Source organism: Pseudochaenichthys georgianus, chromosome 3 (assembly GCF_902827115.2).
Source record: "Pseudochaenichthys georgianus chromosome 3, fPseGeo1.2, whole genome shotgun sequence".
In the NCBI taxonomy this organism is placed as follows: Eukaryota; Metazoa; Chordata; class Actinopteri; order Perciformes; family Channichthyidae; genus Pseudochaenichthys; species Pseudochaenichthys georgianus.
Window position 1 is genome coordinate 25,357,351 of NC_047505.1, and position 21,443 is coordinate 25,378,793.

General features: G+C 39.1%; 2 protein-coding genes across 2 annotated transcripts; one reads left to right on the forward strand and one right to left on the reverse strand.

The window, feature by feature from the left end:
* Positions 1 to 7,744: 7,744 nt before the first annotated feature.
* On the reverse strand, positions 7,745 to 13,868 carry tmem208 (transmembrane protein 208). The gene is made up of 6 exons (XM_034102807.2): positions 13,673 to 13,868; positions 9,575 to 9,670; positions 9,118 to 9,177; positions 8,879 to 9,015; positions 8,558 to 8,642; positions 7,745 to 8,426 (listed from the first exon to the last, which is right to left on the reverse strand). The coding sequence occupies exons 1-6, from the start codon at positions 13,676 to 13,678 to the stop codon at positions 8,289 to 8,291; spliced, it is 522 nt and encodes a 173-aa protein (XP_033958698.1). The 5' UTR covers positions 13,679 to 13,868; the 3' UTR covers positions 7,745 to 8,288.
* Positions 13,869 to 14,219: 351 nt separating this feature from the next.
* On the forward strand, positions 14,220 to 19,235 carry slc39a1 (solute carrier family 39 member 1). The gene is made up of 4 exons (XM_034108217.2): positions 14,220 to 14,547; positions 15,727 to 15,857; positions 16,464 to 16,766; positions 17,259 to 19,235. Exons 1-4 carry the CDS (start codon positions 14,433 to 14,435, stop codon positions 17,610 to 17,612), a joined length of 903 nt encoding a protein of 300 aa, XP_033964108.1. The 5' UTR covers positions 14,220 to 14,432; the 3' UTR covers positions 17,613 to 19,235.
* The last annotated feature ends 2,208 nt before the right edge of the window (positions 19,236 to 21,443 follow it).

The window sequence follows — 21,443 nt, forward strand, 5'->3', positions numbered from 1 at the left end:
TCACAGTTAGGCCTAACAAACAGTTATAAGAGTTTTGTCAATGTTAGCATTTTAATCTCTGCAATTTTTTTCAATACGTTGAAACAGTCTGTTGAATAATATGTTGCAGCAAACAGCCGGTTAGCTTAGCTTTGCATAAAGAAATAATTAGGGGATATCTTGCCTCGTATTCAGGGCCGGCCCTGACCAATTTGCTAATAAAATGTTAATAAAAGCACACAGAAGCTGTATACGTTTTTTGGGAGTTTGATTTATTTTAAATGAACAAGAATACAAAATTAAAACCTATAATTGCACACTAAAACCATTATTTCAAAAAAAGAACTATCTCACATAAACCTCTGGTTTTGACTGGGGCTGGGTCAGTTCAACTTGATTTTGGGGGGGGGTGTGCCATAGTTTATTGGCACTGTACCCATTTGTGGCGCCCTCGATGGGTTGATGCGCCCTTAGCATTCACCTATACTGCCTATGCCAAGGGCCGGCGCTGCTCGTATTAATTACATTAATACAATTAATGAATGAGCAATCAGAAAGAACAAAGCTAGCTTGTTTCCAGTCTTTATGCTAAGCTAATGAACTTCTGGTTGTAGCCTAGCATTATATTTATCATAAAAACAAGAAAGTGGTATTGATCTTTTCATCTAAAAGGAAAGAATACCTAAAGTAGACAATTATTTAATGAAGCTACATTCGAATTTAAGTGGGGGGAGCATGATAGCATAACATTGCATTAAAAAAAAAAAAAAAAGTATATATACTTATTTAAAAAAAGCCTGTATGTTTCTTAGAGCTTCAGTATGTTATCCCAGCCTTTAGCAGAATAGCCTACACCTTCAGTGAGTGAAAGAAGTCAAGGAGCTGCCTGAACTGCTTTCCTTGTTAACAATTCTGAGTTGAGCACACACCCATCCCTGTCTGCTGGACTCCTGGCACCAGAGAGGGGGTAATCAAGCCTCTCTGCCCTCTCTCACAGTTCAGCTCTAATGCCACCATCCCTTTGAAACTTCACTCCACTACCCTTTCCATGAATTTCCATACACTTTTTTTTTTCAAGGGCCACATATTTATTTTGTTTCCCTCTCTCTGCGGGTCCGACTCTTCTCACGCTCACCACTGGAGCTAGGCGAGCCGCTGGCTGCTCAAGTTAGCTCATTAATCACTCTTCTCTTCTCCCCCTCCATTCTGAGAAACAGAGCCACTAATTAATGGAAAGCACTTTATGACAGAACACAGGGGTTTCCTGGAAATTAACCATTAATCTAGACTTCCATTATAGGTCTAATAGCATGAGGTGGGCGGGGATGGATTGGTTTGAAATTGTGGAAAAGGGTGATGGCAGTAACACAACGCTAGAAACAAGAGCTGTGTAAAAAAGACTGTAAGAGCTCATTAATGTTAATGCAAACATTAGCAGAGTTAACAGGTTGATGGATGCTGTGTCACCAGCTTTATGTCCAAAGACATTACTTTACATTATTTAGATGTTTATGTTCACCATTGCAGAGGCTTTTGTTAAATAAATATACCCAAAGAAAGACATGTCTGAACATTGTAATTACGTGCCATATGCCCATTAATCATTATCATTAGATGCATCATATTTCCTCTGGTCTAAACAGAGCCAGATTGTTCTGCATAAATTCCCCTCGATTTGATTCGCTTTTAAACTAAAATGACATTTTAGACTTGACAATAACCTTCCTTATCAACCATTGGACACACTGTTGCTAGAAAACACACTTGCTTTCAGGGCACAGAATTGCATTAAATACTACACTCAGTTTGACAAACAGCTATTTTGGCGTTGGAGTTTGGGACTGCGTACGAGCTCAGGAATTAGGATCTGATGTTAATCTGTTGGTCTGCAATTTAAGTAAACACAAAAATGGCTATGCAGCTAAGTATGCCCTGTGTCCTGCTGACACAGATGTTTACTGCTAACTATTCCTGTTTTCTGTTTCTCTCAAGCAAACAGGCAAAGAAACTATCAGTTATTATTCTGTCTCATGTCTCTCTGCTCACTGAATCAGGATGCTTACATTAGTTTTGTAAACATGTGCAAATCCAATTATACTTGTGTCTTTTGCTGCAGCAGAGTCACACACCACATTCATGCTCCTCAGGGGAAAGCACACAGCAAATCCTTGTCCTGGGATCCTCATAAAACTGGGTCTGATTTCAGTAAGGGCCTAGGTTGTAGGACATTATATGTGTACGTTTGTTTACTTTCACAGTATTGTATTTTGTTTAGACTTCCATTAGGGGGAACAGTATCTAAGAAAACGAGGAAGGAAATGGGATGAAAACAAAGGAAGAGGAAGGGAAACCAGTGTGATGGAGCCTGTCCCTCGCTGATCCTGGTTCAGCCCGAGTCATGCGGACAGTGGCGCCACCGCTGCAACTTATGGCTGTGGTCACTCACGGAGGACCTTTTATTTCTTTTTTTAAAATGAAAGCACAAACAACCACACAAAGTAATGAATGGAAGGAGAATTGATGTGGCCGGTTTTAGTTTGTTATCACAACTAAAGATCAGTCAATGATACTCAATGAGGTCAAGCACCCAGCAAGAAGATTTGAGGTTTGCTGTTTAGTGGATGCGTCACATAGCCGGATGCTATGATTAATATAAGATGCATGGAAATCAATGCTTTGTTGTGTGCTAATTTTTAAAAGATTAATGTAATTTGAAATTACAGTGGAATGACAAAAAGAAAATTGGTAAAAAAAAAGGTGAAATGACAAGCGACAAAACGTCCACAGACGATTAGTATCGGGAAGGTGTGGTTCATGGCTGGCACTTTTAATGGCTCAAAATATATTTACGTCATGGTTGTTAGTGATCAAAGTACCGTATGAGGAGGGGAATCGTTTTTTGTTGCTATCACAGATTGATATACTTAACAAACTTGCAGCACTTGCTGATAATAACATTAAATGTTATATAACAAGGGTCTTGCATGCCTTTTTAAAAGATTGCTGGGCTCGAAAACGTTTCTAAAGTCTGTAAAAGGAATAAGAAATTATCTATATAACTAAAAACAAAATGTGTCTTATATAACAAGGACATACATCCAGCTTCTTGTCACAGAAACAGAGTTAGTGGCTTGCCATTTCTTGTTAGCCCAGTCCTTTTTTTCCAAATGATCATTTTATTTCGTAATGCATTGCAACCTTCAACCCACAGCTTTGGTAAAACAAGGGAAACAGAGCCAGTTAAGTTTCTGTCCTTTTTTAAATAAACTTAATTTGATTTCATTATAATGTTGTGGTTAAATTACATATGTTGTCTGTATTTAGTGTTAAGAAGGAGGGAGTCCAAGCTTAGAGAACTTAAAAAACCTCAACTTATTAATTAACTAATGGGAAAAAGAAGATTGGTTGCAGAGAAATGGAAGCAGTCAGTGGTGTAAGACCTTTATGGATGTGTGCAACAGGTGTGTAGCTCTTTTTGTGCCTTTTGCCACCCCCACCCAGGCTCCTGCAAGAAGAAACAACGGCAGAAGAAACAGGTGGGATGTTACATTGGTCATATTCATACAATATTTTTTTATTTAATTACTTGCTACATTTGTTCACCAATGGATACTCTATTTTAAGCGTGGTGCTTTTTAACCGTGAGGGCTGATGACGATTTAATTATGCTTTAGGGTTGAGGTAACACTTTTCACTGAGACAGGAGATGCAAACATTAAAACAAGTTAAAGCTCAGAAAAAGCAGGACATAAGGCAACCACTTTAGATGTATAGCTATTCAATACATAGAATAATCATTATGAAGAGTAACAAGACTTAGTTTGGAGAGCATTTTGACAGTTTGTACAAGTTAAACTCAATAAAACAATTTCAAGATAAATTATGATCCGTTTAGCTTGGAGAACATTCATCATTAACTTGACATTTCTGTCGTCTTATGATTTGTTCATAATATGTCCTTGAATCACCCTTCAACACATGTATCCACAAATGAAGCACTTGATGCAGATGTTTTTTTTCTCTAAATCAAGAATAACGTGAATCTAATCCACACAGTTTCTGACAGTGGAGTATTTCATTGTGAGTTGGCAGCAGCATGTTTGTTTGGAGCCAGCTAATTTAAACGGACAAAACACAACTTGTATGCCTTCGGGTTCATAGCCTTCCCAATAACATTTGGCAGATGATGCTGAGTAACTTGATATAAACGTCCTAACAAGGCTGGACTGATATTAATGACTCAAACAACCTTGAGATCTGCAGGATGTTTCCGATGCTTATGATTTTCAGAATGCAGGTTGAAATGAAGATGTTATATTTTCTGTACTGATGACAGAGCTCTTAATATTAGGTCTGCTGGCACTGCCTTTGTTTTTTAAGCGGTCTCATAAACCCATTTTCTTTTACAATTGATTGTTTTGACTGCAGACAAAGGGACATGAAACTTTGGAGAAGAGCTATGATCTACAACAAAAGCAGGACATGTGCAGATTCATCATTTATATCTCTATATTTAAGCTTCCAGTTTTTTTGTAATAGTTTTTCTTCCGTTCCGGGTCAAAAAAGACCGAATGACTTTTGTTTTAATCATAAATATTGTGTTTTTCATCCAATTGCCTCAAGACCTTATGTTATCCTCCACACTAGGCCTCTGAACATATACACGTGATGATCACCACTTGCATTGCATCTTGAGTGATTTATTCAACAGTGAAACACCCATGATGTTTTCGGTCAGAATTGACCGCCATAGAAATGAATGGGTATGAGTGTATTATGTTCATCCTGCAGATGGAAAACATCTACACACACTCACACTCACGCACGCACGCACGCACGCACACACACACACACACACACACACACGTTCTGTTATGGTATATTTCTCTTTCTCTAAATGTTCATTGAGGAAAACAGTATCAGTGTCTTATTGTATATTCATCACAGTGAGTGCAGTGAATGCTGAACTTGATGGGCCCACCGGTGGGTCCGGACCATGACATGAAACACTGGCTTGCTTGTATCAAATCAATACATCCCATACATCATTGGAACGGGAAGAATCTCAGCTACAACACCAACTAAAGCATTTCCATCTCCAGTAAACACAGCCTACGTGGCAAGCATTTCTATAATATACAGTAATGTAAAATGAGCACTATCTTTGAACTTACTGCAAAAAATAATATGAAATTCCCCCCTGGTGCGCACGCACGCACACACACACACACACACACACGGCAGGTCTTACCTGTAGAGCTATTATTCAACCTTGCTTCGGTGTGATATGCCAAGTGTTGAAGATATCGTTAGTAGAGACGTTTGCATTCCCTTGAATATAATGAAAGAAGATCTTATTCTGATTGTGAAAGTGTGAAAAAAACCATTTGAAATATTGGTCATGATTTCTGCTAAAGGATGATGCTGGAAATCGTATTTGTTATTAGCAATGTTAAGCACGTAGATGATAAATGAAAATGCGTCTTGTACTAATACAAGCCACTCAGAATATGAGAAGTGTTTGGGTCAGTTTAGTTTGAGTCAAAACAAGGTGGAAACTGAGCAGAGATTATAAATTTGAAGCAGACTACACCCAGCGCTCGGCCAAACACACTGTTTATAGAGTAGAGGCGAAATGTTCAAGGGAACACTCTGCATCGCATGTAATTGCTTGTGATTCTCTCTCTTCACTTCAAAGCCACAGGGAGCGCTGAAGTTCAAGGGTCAAAGGCTCGACTGTTGCCCAAATGCCCCCACATTTCCTGTTTTGTCTGGCTCTGTGAGTGTAAAAGGATCTACAATGTGACTGCTGGAGAGACTAAAGGCTCTACTTTAACTGATACCTACTATCTCAGGTCAAATGCTTCTTGTTTCTCTCACTGTTGTAATGGGTTTGAATTTATGATTTTTTTTCTCACACACAAAGCCTGGAAAACGGTATGCAGCTTCAACTCCCTTATTTCATCTTGTCAGGATGAACCCTTTTTTACGGCCAAGGTAAACAAGAACCTCTCTCTCCCACTCTTTTTTTTCTCCCTCCATCTTAAAACAGCAGCCAAGACATGGACTCTCACATGCAGCAAGTTATTTTGGGAGATTACACCCTGTACTGTGTTGCATTTAACAGTAAGAGCAGAGACAATGCTGCAATATTACGTAAAGGGAAAAGGAGATAGTTTGCAAACAAGGTACATTTTCCGGGGTTTCAATGGTGTAATACCTTGCAAATAAACATGTACAATCCCCATTTCTGTCCATCTTCCGACAGAAAACAAAACAGACAGAGAATACAAAGTGCATATGTGAGTTTTGAGGAGGTGGGGTTACAGGGAGTGAGTGGCTCCAGTGCTAAATTACACTGCAACATGGTCCCTCTCAAAACCCACATCTGGGATTGGCCCTGACAACTGGATGCCGTGCTGCTTTAATTTTGGTTACTTTGTTTATAACCCTATAATAGAGACAGTGTAGGACCACAGGGCAGGATTGAAGGAGGGAAGGACACAGGCAAAGTAAAAGCAGTCATTTTGAAAAATATTTTAGGAAGGGTTAGGTAAAAGAGGTTGGAATTTGTTTCTTAAATTAAGGCACATGTTAATGCCTTGCTTCTTGACAGGATTCACACCATCGCGGTCATTCCTCTTCAGACCTGAACCCTGCAGGTTGTGGCTTGTAGAGTTGGGGAAGCATCGATGCACCAATAATGAGAAATCTGTAATATATTGGGAGCAGATCTGGGCTTTGCGAGCACACTCACTGTGTTTGGAGTCAGAGCATGAACATTATCACTAAATACTGGATAGAACGAGTAAAGTCACTTAGTAGACTTGTTATCAAACAACATTTCTCCATCGAGGACAAGGCTTAACTCACTGGATGGAAACACAAAAGGTGGTCGGCATTTATTCAGTATTTGAGGATTAAACTGTCATCTCGGAACTGATTTGTCAGCTCTAATTTTAAATCTATAACCTCAAATATGAGAACAGTTTTAAGAGCATTTGAAAAAATACAGGTTTGATGAGTTGTGCGCTTGCTGATGCAAATTGATGAATAACATGACTGTGGGTTGATGACATGCTTTCAAAACACATTGGATTATATGGTCAGTAAAGTAATTTAAACTCTATTGGTGCTAAAAACAAATATTAGGTAAGTCTATCAACATATAATAATAATAATAATAATAATAATAGACATCATTTGGAACAACTTTCCTATTATCAGGCAAATATTTTGGGATTTTGACAACCATTTTCCACCAATTTACTCACATCTCACATAATCAACAAGAAACTGTTTAATCTTGAAAGATAAACACATGAAATGTATATGTAATAATTATTTGCAGCGGCACAAATATGGCTACAAGATGATATTTGATTTGATTCCTTTAAGTTATATTACATATTGCTGCCATACAAAAAAAGGCCCCAATAGAGGTTTCTAATATGATAAATGACATTGCAATTAGGATACTTAACAAAGTTGAAGACCATGTAGTCTTCATGCTACACTTAAGTTCAACTTATTCCCAAAATTCCTTTTTTTGATTTACGAGAATTCATTTCCACATATCTCTGCAAACTACATTTTAACACCATACCATTACTTAGAGAACCCTCTAGGGGACAAAGCCATTTAACTGCTTCTTATGGTGTAAGTGTTTTTATTAGGCCACTTAAAGCTACCTTTAGCCTAATAGGAAAAAACAACAACTGATGACTGAAGGCATCCCGTGAACAAACCACACTGAAAGCAAATATAAACACAAAAGATGATCGACTCCACCGACTGGAGGGACATTTTTATTGCAAAACGTTTTTTTCTATTAAAACTTCTATCCATTGTGTTCATTATATAAGACTTAATAGCTCACATACAGAATCAGGTCAGTCAGGAAGGTCCACTGAAGGAACATTATAAAATTAAAACAATTAAAATAAAAGACATTCCCAGACAGAAATGGATAAACTCAGCTGTTTTTTGACATTTGTTTGATGGGAATCTGCAGGAGGCAGCGAGAAGGGATTGTGCATTGGTCAAAACTCTTAAATCTCTGCATGAGGATTAATGACATTTATCTTGACGTTATCTAAATACAGAACATCTCATTCAATAGTTGAGGGAGAAAATTAGATTTCATGATAAATCAGAAAAAACAAACATGGAAAACAAGATTCCACAGTATTGGATTCAGATTGAGTTTAACTTAATAACGAAATGTCTTCCTGAATAACTTACGAGTTCCTCGTTATCTGTATATTAGATTCTGTGTATAAAAATACTGCTCTGTCTGCCCTGCAGCCTCAGAATCTCTTCATCTGTCTGCGCTCTTGTCTTCTCTGCTTCTTCTCGTTCACTTCCTCCGGTGCCGACGGGCTGTCTGCCATAAACCAGGGGCCCAAGAAGTTGGTCCAGAGCAGGTGGAGCGCTCGGAACGGGGCCTGAGACACGCGCAGAAGACAAGATCAAATAGTGAGAAAAGAGGAAATCCAAGGGGAAGACAAGGATAAAGAAATCAACAGCTATGTCATAGGATATATCAGGGGGGGAGTGCTCAGAGAAGTATTCTTACCAGCATCCAGAGATACCAGAAATAAGAGGAGAGCGTGCTGAGCACCTGCACTATGGCTGTGAGCAGGATGACGTCCTTCAGGTGTCTAAAACAAGAACACACACACATAATTAACTCTCACTGACATGTTTCTGCACAAGAAGATTTGAGTCCCCAAGTTTAGTTTCAAGGGTAAAGGGACACAGAAAACAAAACAACAATTAAACCATTTTACCGTTTTATTTACAAACTTCCTTTACGCAGCGAGGAGGCTGAGAAGTAATGTTGATGTTCTTTTCATCGCCTATGTAGACTAAATTAGGAGTTTCTCTTATTACTCACTCGGCCATTCCCTGCTCCATGTTTAAGTCTATTCCTCCGTCCAGGAGAGTTCCATCCTCAGCAAACGCAGCCTTGGCCATGGAGGTCATGGAGCGGTAACTCCCCATATACACTGATAGAGCGAACCCAAGCATCAGCTGCAGGAAGAACACAATAGTTTAGGGAGGATTTGGCATATTGAGATTAACACATATTATTGAGTAAATACAGTTAATAAACTACAAGATGACTCAACTCACCCATGTCGAAAAGGAAGAGGAACTGTAGAAAACCAAAAGATTGACTACAGCATATATTGCCTGTAAAAGAGGAGCAGTATATGTAAGAAGGCTGGATAACATGGCAGTCTAATGAAGCTGCACTTATTAGTTGAATAACCTATTAGCAGTCTGACAATTCATTCAATAGTCATTTCATAATTATAAATCATAATTTCAGTTACCTTTAAAGCAATCATGTCAAACGTTATCTGTTTCAACTTCTTTAATCTCCTCATTGCATATGAATATCTTAGGATGTTAGGCTGCTAGTCAGACAAAACAAGCAAATTGAATGCTGTGACCGAAGATACGCTTCAGAACCCAAACAGTTACCTAATTAATGGGGAACAAAATACTCTAGAGAATGACTTGATAGGAAAATAACTGTTAGTTTGTGAGTTGCAGAGTGACAAAACCTTTCCATTGAGGTTCTTACGTTAGCTCCTAGGATGACTCTGGTGTAGAACTTGAGCGTCGCCTCGTTCTCTTCATAGATCTGCTTCTTCCCCTTTGTGCCGACTTTCCCTTTGGGCTGCAAACACAGAGAGCAGATTCAGCATGATTAACCAAATCATTCATATTAAGTTGAAACAAATGCAAAGTAGCTTTTCAGGCAAGCTGTTTTTTGGTTTGTCAGACTTCCTGATTCCTTAAGGCAGTACATGAGACTTGATATCTGACAATTATCCTATAGATTCTGATAAATAACACTTAATCTGCAAACTTTGATTTAGATTTGTGAATGTAACGTGTCACATCTTATGATTTAAGGATCACAGCTAATCAGAGATCAACCCTAAATAATAACAAGGCTTGCTTGTAACCTTGAAACCAAGCTTAATGATTGGTAAAGCTGTACCTTGGCTCCTTCTGGTAGCAATAAAATATCAGGAAAAAAAAACAAAGGCGTTTTTACATTCCCCTTATTCAGTGGCGTTTCTATATGTACAAAAGTGGTGGGGCACAAAAAACTCTGATGTCTATATATAAGCTTCTGCACGCAGTGAGGTTCATGGCTGGTGAGGCACTGGCACTGACTCTTCAGGTTTACAAATATTATATTTTGACCCAAATCAAAATATAATATTATTTTCAAAAGCTTTTTTTGTCTGATGCTTCAATTAATTTTAAACAGACAGTTCAACAGAAGGATACCCAAAAAATGTATTTTTATCATTTAAATATTGAATTGTTCTCTCTTAGTAAGATCCCATTTTCAATAAAATGGTGGTCTTACCTTGACTTGAAGATGAAGTCCATTTGCCTATCCTTCTGGACAAAAATATCTAGCGCCTATTCATTTTTTGTAAAAGTCCTCCTTATCTTCTTGTAGTTTCAAAAGTCTATCATAAATCTAAATGATGGATTTATGATTCGAAATGATAAAAGTAGGGTAGACATGTGGATATTATCCGGCTGAACAAAACGTGCATTTATCTAACAGCTACGTTTCCCACAGATCTTATTTTGAGCTATTTTCTAAAATCCTATGGAGAAATCTCATTGCTTTTTTGTGGAGGGAAGCCATGCGCAGCTTACTTCCTGGTTTTAGGATGCGTCTCTCTCCTCCTCTTCACACACCACACGCACTTACAGCCAATCAGCTCTGAATGATGTGAGATGACGTATGGTGGGGATGGCAGCACTTTGCCCCTATGGTCATTATTTTTTGGCCACACACATTAAATAGGAAAATACTCTGAGCATGCGCAGTGTAGTTTTTACAGTCACCGTTCACTTAGACAGTCAGAGGGAGGCCAGGGCAGGATCGGGTTTTGTCCCACATGGCTCTAAACAGCTCAATAGGCACACACTGTAGACACTAATTAGAAGAGCACAGACTAAAACAGCAATGTACAGACGAATCAGATTAAACATGATCTTAAAATATATTTTATAATTTATTTTTTGCATTTTGTTGTAATCGTTATTTTAATACTTTCTGCTGACACTAGGTGGGCTGTGCCCCACCTGCCCCTAATGACCAGTCGCCACTGCCCTTATTTACTTTCAAACAAAGGGATCCCTTTTAGTAAATATAATCCTAAAAATCTTTGTAATTGTTGTGCTCCTTTATGCACACTCGAAAAAGTTGGCATGATGTTAATAAACGTTTTATATGACACAACTTTTTTGATTTGATTACATTCCTCAAAGAAAATCATTTCACCCTTGCGAAGTTGTAATTAAATACAAAGTCAGATCTTAAATTACGGTGTGTTTAAACGAAACCTGAGTAGTCCGCATAATGAGTTTATGACATGTGAGTTTATAATTTGGTTAGGGCTGTAACTACAGATATGTTTCATTCCCTATAATGCAGATCATTTTCTCAATGAATCAATAATCTTTTAATATTTTTTTAACGTCAAGAAACTGTCAAAAATGGTCAGCTCAACTTGACAGAGTTTTCCAATATCTTCCTTTGTTTGACCAACATTGTAAACATCTAAAAATATCTAAATCGCAATGTTATAAGAAAAAGGAAGGCAGTAAAGACTTTCCACAGATTGTTGATTTAGACTATAGTCTTGGAAGTGAATACACTTTTGATCATAAAAACCATGTTTGGCACATCTTAAAGGTGGGGTAGGTAAGTTTGAGAAACCGGCTCGAGATACACTTTTTGTTATATTCCATGGAATGCTAACATCCCGATAGCAATGAATATCTTAAGTGCTTTGACAACAGATCCATAAAACAATGTCCTCTGTGGAAGCCGTGGCGCTGTAAAAAGCACGACCAATCATTTTAGCCGGCCCGGCTAAAGTAACTGGATGGCCTACCTGCCTGTCAGCCTTCCATCTGTGCACAAACTGATCTCGTGCCCTCATTGGTCATGTGTGTGTCCGTGTGTGTTGGAGGAGGGGCTCTGTAAGGAAGTGGCAGATTTTTTTCCAGCTGTGGGTGTTTCTCAATCTCGAGTAAAGCTGCTCCAGAGCCAATATTTCAAGCATACTATGTCATCATCTGGAAGTACTGTTCCAATGTCCAGCATACTTGGAATTCTACCGAGCCGGGCGTACTTCGTTTGGAGACATTTCGAGGCTGCACATGTGCAGACTCTGTGGTCTTAAAATCCCCACAATGCTTTGCGCACGGAACAATTTCCCCAAATCTGTGGCTGTTTCTCAATCGCGAGGAAACTGGCTTCCAAGCCAATATTTCAAGGATACTACGTCATCGAGTGCCGCCGAAGGACTGTTCCAATCTCCAGCATACTTGGAATTCCACCGAGGCCGCGTCCTTGGTTTGGGGGTAATTTCGAGGCTGCACATGGGTAGACTTCACGTCCTTCAAATCCCCACAATGCTTTGCGCACGGACCAATTTCCCCAAATCTGTTGCGGAACATGTAAGGCAGGGCCTCTCATATGACGCACACCTGCACACTTGCTAGCCTGTTCCACTCTTCGTTTTCCGAATGCCAGGAAGGATTCTTTCCTAGCTTCTGAAGGAAGTGACTCAGAAGACATGTGCTACCAAACAAGCATCCTCGCGATTGAGAAACGGCCTGTGACGTAAAATGTAAGGCGGTGCCTCTCATATGACGCACACCTGCGCACTTGCTAGCCTGTTCCACTCTTTGTTTTCCGAATGCCAGGAAGTATTCTTGCCTCACTTCTGAAGCAAGACGCTCGGAAGACATGTGCTACCAAGCAAGCATACTCGAGATTGAGAAACACCCTGTGTATTTTCAAATTCTAGCGCACTCGAACAGGTTTCTCCAAAATTACCTACCACACCATTAAATGTCATGCAACAGAACAACATTTTCAGTATTTGAAATATTATTATTTGTTAACTTGTTCTGCAGTCTTTGGTGTTCTCACTGTATCTGAATGACTTAGCACAGCAACATCAGCTGTTAATAACTGTTGACTGTTTATGTCATGTTGGTTAATATTTATTGTGCTGCTTCTCTTTTAAATAGTCTTAACCCCAAAACATCAAGTCATTAGTTTATTGCATACTACAAGCAACATTTCGTAATCTGTTAAGCATATTGTATATATTATTGTGCCTAGTGAATGTGTCCTTCAGTGTGACTTAATCTTGACTTTCACTAAGGAAGGGTTATAATAATGTGTGAAAGGTTACATTAACCAATGATCCGCCAGTTCTCTAAAATACCTCGGGTCAGATTGTGTGATGCAGTGCTGTTAAACAGTCTTTTTCTTGTCTGAATCGCAATAGCAAGGTCTATAAACAAATCCCAGTTAAACCATAAAGGGGTAAATGTAAATCTTTGTCCAATCTCTGTGAAATCATCTCCCAAATGCAGTAATATGTTACTTAGTACTGTTGAAATTGATACACGACACCAGATAAAACAATGGCAGCCCTGTACACATTCAATCATTGTCCATAGCCATAGTTTACATCAGACAATAGGATACTGTTATATTGACAACATTGTTAAGCATTTTGACCACTTGTTTTGTAGACGATGACAGAATTACTTTTCATTGTGATGGCCATAACGACTGTGTGTAAATGCAGAGTGAGTCAGTCAGTGTTTCTGTGTTTCTCACCGCCATTTGCTCTCTGATGATTTCCTGCTCTGCGTCTTCTTTGACATCGACCTGTGAATCTCTGCCTTCTTATATTATCCCGCATCAAATGAGAAACTCACAACATTGTCTGCGGTGTGATTTCTAATAACACATCAGCATAAGTGTCTTCTTCTGATGGTGGTCGACATATCCGGCGCATGAAAATGTCGTCATCAAGCGAGTGTTTGGTACGCGAGTGAAATTTGGTACCGGGGCACCATCTGCTGGCCATTTAAAAATATCAACCATACTATAGGGAAGAATTAAATGTTTTTGTTATTTACTAAAGTTATTTAGTTTATGATTATACATTTATTATCATAAAGTCAATATGAGTACTAGAAGTGTGCTAACTATTTACTAAACAAAAACGTAGTACAATATCTGCCTACAATATATTGTGTACTAAAAGCATAAAGTTGCATGAAATGGAAAAACTTCAAGAGAACAAGTGTCTCAAAATGGTACGAACGTACCTAGTAACTAGTAATATGTTCGTCGGTAATGCTGGTGAAAGAGAGACCTTTGGGCCGGCTGCTGGTTGGTTGTTTTCGCGATAGATTTATGACCCTTTGCGACCACCGTACCTCAGATCCCAAATGACAACATTAAGTGTGTGCTTGTCTCAGGGAAACTCTTATCTTCACAGCGATTAGCAAGCTCCAGGTTTCCCCATAGCTAAAGACATGATGGAATAGTTAGGTTGTCAACATTTGAATAGACCGTTGTATGCTACAAAATGGATTACCTGCTCCAAGTGAAGATAGGCGCTCTCGTCGGGTTATTGCTCCTAACGCTTCTCTTCGGATTAATCCCTGCTCGGATAAAATGGTTCAGAGACACACACGGGACAGGTCGGTAACCTTTCGTTTCATATAATGATATAACCTAAGATTCATTAACATTAGCACTGGTGTTCATAAAATTGTCTATTTCTTTCACTTTCACATTTCAAATAATTTAAACACAAGCTAAATTCATCAACGGGAGTTAATCAATGCCTAATTTAAATCAGAAAGTTGCTGATTAAAGGACAGTTGTCATCTCTGTTCTACGATGTTAAATCATTTGCATATAAAGAAACCAAGTGTAAATTGCCCGTGATTTTAATGCAGTGTGGTTTAGGGTCCGGAAGTGGTTTACCAGCTCAATGAATCACAGGTTTTAGCTGGAGTATTGTATATCAAATTAACTGCTATTGATTTGACCAACTGTGACTGTAGAACACATTAACGTAGTGATTAAAGAGTAGTGATAAAGTGTTTAATCTTGATTGTAATCACTGATATTCAAACACAACCCACTACCACAAGGAGCAGAAACTAATATTTATTTGGACAATGTTTTATTTCCCTAGAACATATCCATTGTGATCATGAGAGAATTGTATTACTCATTACACCATTATCTTGTCATTTTAGTGTGTTTCAACCTACATGTGTAAGTTATTTGCTCGCATTAATAAATCCTCCTCTCACCCCTGCAGTCAGCTGACAGGCTTGGAGAGCCTAAAACCAAAAGCCTTCTCAGCTTATGTTCACATGTAATAGCTCATTACAGGCAGAACAAGGATCTAATGATGAACTTTGACTTTCTTAAATGGAAGTGAGAGTTTCATTTCTCCCCATAATATCTGCATGCGTTTCAGTGGTTTGCTGAGTCATATGGACTTCTGTTCTTTCATGATCATGTGTCACATGATGTTCAAATAGCTTAGGAAGGAAAGACAGGGATTTAATCAGTCTCCAAGAATTACCATCAATAAGTCAGCTATACACCAGTTCAGTAACATAATATTCACTAAACATTTAAACCAATTGACGCAAACAAGTGAGAAAATGTTAAATGCCCCATTCAGTCACATATGGAATCATGATTTGCTAATAAAGTTTCTAAAATGCACAACAGCAGTCACACACAAAACTGAGGCTAGATTTAGACAATGCTTTAACTGTTATCACCGTAGTTATTGTATTGTAAGCTCATGTTAAAACAAAAGTCTAATGCTTTTTTATCTTTTATCCTTCCTGCAGAATTGCACCGCACAGTTCTGAGTCTGATCAGCTGTTTTGCTGGCGGGGTTTTTCTGGCAGCATGTCTGCTGGACATCATTCCAGATTATCTGTCGGACATCAGCGCTGAGCTGGATGTTCGGAAGGTGGAGGTACGTCCACGTGTCAAATAATGGGACCAATGTATTCTTTATAAAATGCATATTTCAATTTCACAGAGAACAACTGTACCTCTTAAACAGATTGAGGTTCTGGAAGCAGAGAATATATAGTGTTTTAGTTGATATTATACTCAAATGATTAACTGATTTTCAAAATTGTTTAAGAATTCTGTCATCCAACTAATTACTTAATTTACAACATCATACACTCAATGCTGAGATGTCATCTCTCCCTGCTTGATAAACATCATGTAGTCTATTTAGAAGTAACAACATCTCTGTTAGCTGTTTTATTCAGTTAAAGGATAAAACATATTTTAGCTGTATTAACTGAATAGAGAAAAATAACATAAACATTGTAGAGAACATATGTATTCTTCAAAAATAACCATCTGTTTCAGTTGCGTTTGACAGCAGTTTTAGATATCCTATCCTGTATGACTGAGGGTCTTTATAGGAATAATGTTCTGTTTACAATCTGTGTTTCCTATTTCTTGACGTTATCAGACTGCCTGCAGACTCATTCCTCTCTCTCTCTCTCTCTCTCTCTCTCTCTCTCTCTCTCTCTCTCTCTCTCTCTCTCTCTCTCTCAAACAGACCAGCTTCCCCCTGGCAGAGTTCATCATGGCTGCTGGATTCTTCATGGTTCTCATTCTGGAGAGGATTGTCCTGAACTGTCGAGAGGCGGCAGTGTCTCAGGAGGAGAGGTCCCCCCTGATGGCGGACAACAGGAATGGACATGGCCATGGAACAAATCCTGATCTGGAGGGGAGCGGCCAACATGTCCATGTTGACTTTCAGGCCCACTCCCCCTTTCGCTCCTTCATGCTCTTCCTCTCCCTCTCCCTCCACTCAGTTTTTGAAGGTCTTGCTATTGGCCTGCAGAGCACAGACTCAAAGGTAAAACACCCACAAGGCTCAACTATGTTGTTGATCAAATGCAGGAAGAACGTCTATTTAGGTGACTTGGTTTTGCGATATAAAAGGGGAGTCAGTTCATCCAGTAATTTACGTATTATGGCTTTTCTCATAGTGCTAATGAAGTATCAGTGTTGTGGATAAACACTTGCATCACCATTGGATGGAAATGTAATCAACCTTAGCCTGTCAGTTAATTGACGAAAAATTTACTTTTTGTACTGATTGATTTATTCTAAAACCGATACCAGTAAAATCACTAAAAGTGTTTTTTTTTGAAAAATCCACAATTGTAATATATCAAAAATATACAATATTGTTGTATATTATCGTATTTTGTCTGTTCATATTTAACCACTAAAATTCATCCCAGCCTTTTTACACAAAATCCTCAACATTTCCTATTGTTGGTGTTTATTTAGAAGCTGTTGGAGGCAAAAAATAACCATAACATTTCTTTCTCTTCTCCTCCAGGTATTAGAGATCTGCATAGCGATCCTTGTCCACAAGAGCATCATCGTGTTCAGCCTGTCGGTGAAGCTGGTGCAGAGCGCAGTGCGTCCGCTGTGGGTCGCTGCTTACATCAGCGTGTTTGCCATGATGTCACCAATAGGCATCGCCATCGGCATCAGCGTGATGGAGGCCAAGCTGGCGGCGGGCGCTCTGATCCAGGCGGTCCTGGAGGGCCTCGCTGCGGGGACCTTCATCTACATCACTTTTCTGGAGATCCTCCCCCATGAGCTCAACTCCCCCGGGAAGCAGCTTCTGAAGGTGCTCTTCATCCTGCTGGGCTTCAGCATCATGGCTGCTCTGACCTTCATCGGCTGATCCCAGTCTGCAGCTGTCAGAGGGGCCTGGGTACTTTGAGGAAAACACTGCAGCTCACACACACTTTGTACATAAAACTGTCCTCGTCAGAGAAGAAGTATGTTTACTGCTGCGGGTTCCACAACTCTGCGGTTTTTAATGTCAAAGGGACAGTGACAACAGATGTTTTATTTATTTTATCTTTTTAATTCACAAAGGAGGAGTACAGTATTGTGTAAATATACAATTTCCTTTATGAGGGTTTTAAGTAAAGATAAACCACTACGTTTGATGAATGACTGAGTCCTCTCATTTAGCACTGGCCATGCTTTGGACCTGCAAACAAGACCAGAGCTTCTCACCTTTGACCCCACTGAGGAAACCACTGGAAACAAAGGGGCCATTGTATAAGTATATGAAACTCTAGAAATAATGTAATCATGTTAGTATATCTGTACTACTGTTTCTCTTTGAAACTAACTCATGGGAAGCTAATCCTTTCCAAACAGCACTAATGGTGCCTTTTCTGTAAGTATTTAATTTGGTCGGATCTTCACCGCAAGCTGGATACTTTGTAACTTGTTATGATTGGTGTGACCCAGAGTTATTTGGTAAATACTGACATTTAAGTGCATTTCATACTGCAGGTGTGATTTCCAGCATAGTGAACTGTCGTATAACATTTAATACATTTTACCAGTAAGCTAATGTAATTGTAAACTGAATTCCTGATGCCTTAAGTTTTATGCCAAAAATAAAGAATAGGTGATTACCTGCACACAGGAGCAAGGCTACAATCAAATTGTTATTTAACAACCCACAGTTTAAACAAGCTGTTCCCTGTTGTATGTAAATGCAGACATACATCTTCTTAGTAAATCACATTTAGTACAGTTAGTTCTCTATTTGGATTGTGGAAGAATACAAAGACAGAGAGAAGTGCAGATACATTCTGCAAACTGATACTTAATTGTTTTAACTGCACACATACTTCTGAATAAATCAAACTAAGCAGGACACCAAAGTCCAGCACATTGAGTACACAAATGGTATTATCCATGGTCCACACATGCAAGGTTGCTTTAACATGGAAAGTATTAGTGAAAAACAGTACACAAAACCCAATTACAACACTGGTGTGTGTGCTTTCAGCCTGCTTACACTCACAACACAACAGTATGTTAGTCCCATCTATGCAGTCATAGGTTTAAAATGTCACTGTTTAGTTGCAATTCCTCTTTTAGTTTGTCATGTGATAGCAAAGAGCAGGAAGTTGGAAGGTGTGGGCTGGTTGTCAAAAAAAACTACTTGTACAGCAATTAATACAAAATTGTGTAAATGTCGATTCTAATGTTTTCATTAAAAGTCATCTGATCAAGACGTAAACTAATATTACACTGTTTCCACTACAATGTTGTTAATGGGCTTTTTGTCAGAATACCACCTGATGCTTTCTAATCTGTAAAGATAATGTTTGTACTTCTTTTTTAAAGTAGTTTAATATTTGTTCTCTTATGATTGATTGTCTCAGGAGAGAGAGAGACATGGTGTGTTGTCCTAACTTGATCAGAGTAAAGAGGAATATTATATTATGTATATTGCTTGTGTTCAAACACCCTCTGTCCAATACAGTTTAAAACCATACTTCACAGATGTTCTTCTTTTACCTCTCACCCAGCAAAATGATGAATTGCAGTTTGAATTTCCACTGATAGTTTCTGATGAGGGTTTGTGGGGGGTTTCCTGCCATGTGGTTTAACGTGGCAGCAAAATACTGGAGCCACTAGGTCAGGGGTCTCCAACACGTCGATCGCGAGCTACCGGTAGCTCGCGGGCAGCTTTTCAGTAGCTCGCCGCTCGATTATCGATTATAGCGTAGTGACGGTGCTTCCTGATTTTTCGGCCGCGGCCGGACAATAAAGTGTTTTTATTTTAGAATTGTTTCTGTCACACAAATATAAAATTGGTCCGTGTTGCAGAGATCAAGGAGCAGATGTGACAGCGGCACAGCGACACCACACATGGAGCAGTCTGCTTTCTCCAGCAGCACCAGTCCAGAACCAACAGCAGAAGGACCAGCTCTGAATCAGGCCGCGTCGCTGCGGCTCAGAGACACGGGGAGGGATTTGTGCTTTTGAAAAAGACTCGTTATCGTAATGTCAGGTTTTTGGTGGATTTAATCAAGTCTTGGATTGCAGAGTATGAATGTCCTCTTGCTATTTTCAGTTGATAAATACGTGTGTAAAGTTTGTGAAGGCAGGAGGAAAGCTTCCGCGATCACCGTCTCCTCTCCGTTCCTCCAAGCCCCGCCCCCTCCTGAAAAATAACTACTAATAAGAGTGACAGGCTGATAGTGACCCGATAGAAACTTTATTATTCACTTAATCACTGAGATATAATGAAGCTAACTTAGTCTCATACATTCATGGGATTCATGCAACAGTGAGACAGAGAATGTGAGTGTGCACCCACATGCAGTATTTTAGTTGTTATATGCTGTTGTAAATACTCCTGTTGTCTGCTGTGTTCAGACTCAAGTCCTGTGTGTGATGCCACATTCAGGACATTCAGTGTCCTTTCTTTAACAGAAGACCGTGGCTAGAAGCTGCAGCTCGACCTGTATGGTGACTCCATGCAGCGCCAGTCATCTCACTAACTGTAAAAAAGAGTGAATGCACTTATTTTACACACGTGCCATAAGATGCTTGCAAGGTGGTGATTAAGGCGATGTATTTACTATGTGGGCCATAATAACAAGTGAAAACATTGTATTTTGCTCTTGGACATTTATGTGAATCTTCAGTGAAGTACTTACTATGTTGTCCATATTAATATGTGAGAAATTGTCGTTTTCTTGGACCTTGATGTGAAGTTAAGATTTGTGATAAGCTTTAGGTTTTGCAATTTCACACTTTTGTGTATAGCTTAATTCAACTGATGAGTGCTATGTGAATAAATGTAAGCGATGCGATGCAAGTAGCTCTTGGCCACTTTCATTTTTTCAAAGTAGCTCTCAGATGAAGAAAGGTTGGAGACCCCTGCACTAGGTGGTAGTGTGGATCCTCCCATAACCCCCGCCTAATCCCACCAGCGTCTGCGCTGCGCTGCGGCGTTTTTAGCGCAGACGCTTCCGGTGGGATCAAGGGGTAAAAAGGAAAGTAATCCACAGATGCAGGATTAGATGACTAGAGAATAGTTTTGGTAATATACTTCTGTGATTGGATATACTAATAGGATAATAAGGTTGTGCTTTAACCTTTAAAAGCAGTCTGGGAACCGTTTTGGACCAGATTTTGAATTTGTAACATTAGGAAAAGCCAGGTGTAAATGATTAAGATAATGACGCCCAAACCACACTGTCATGGCTCACTGGGACGCATGGAGACATCGTTAATGTAATTAGTAAAAACCTGCGCTTTCTCCACTGAAGGTTAAATGGTTTGCTGAGAAACATTCCTTTCATTTTAAGTCATTATCCTTTAAATACTTAGCCACAAATGGAAAACTCATCCAGTAATTTACACTTGTGATAAGGGTTCAAAGTCAATGTTTTTTGTTACTTGCCTGAGGTACATTTGTATTTACCCCAATACAAAAATACATGTTTATTAATGGTGAAAGTAGCAAGATAACGTATCATCGTCTCCAGAATAAAAACAATACATCAGCTCTAGAAAAAACTGTGTTTTGAACTCCTTTATCAAGTGAGTTGCTAGATTTAGTGGCCTGACCTGGGCCCTCTGAAACCTTCATCCAAATACTGTGTGTTTGTGAATGTGTATCAATCAATCAATCAATCAATGTTTATTTATATAGCCCAATATCACAAATGTTACATTTGTCTCAGTGGTC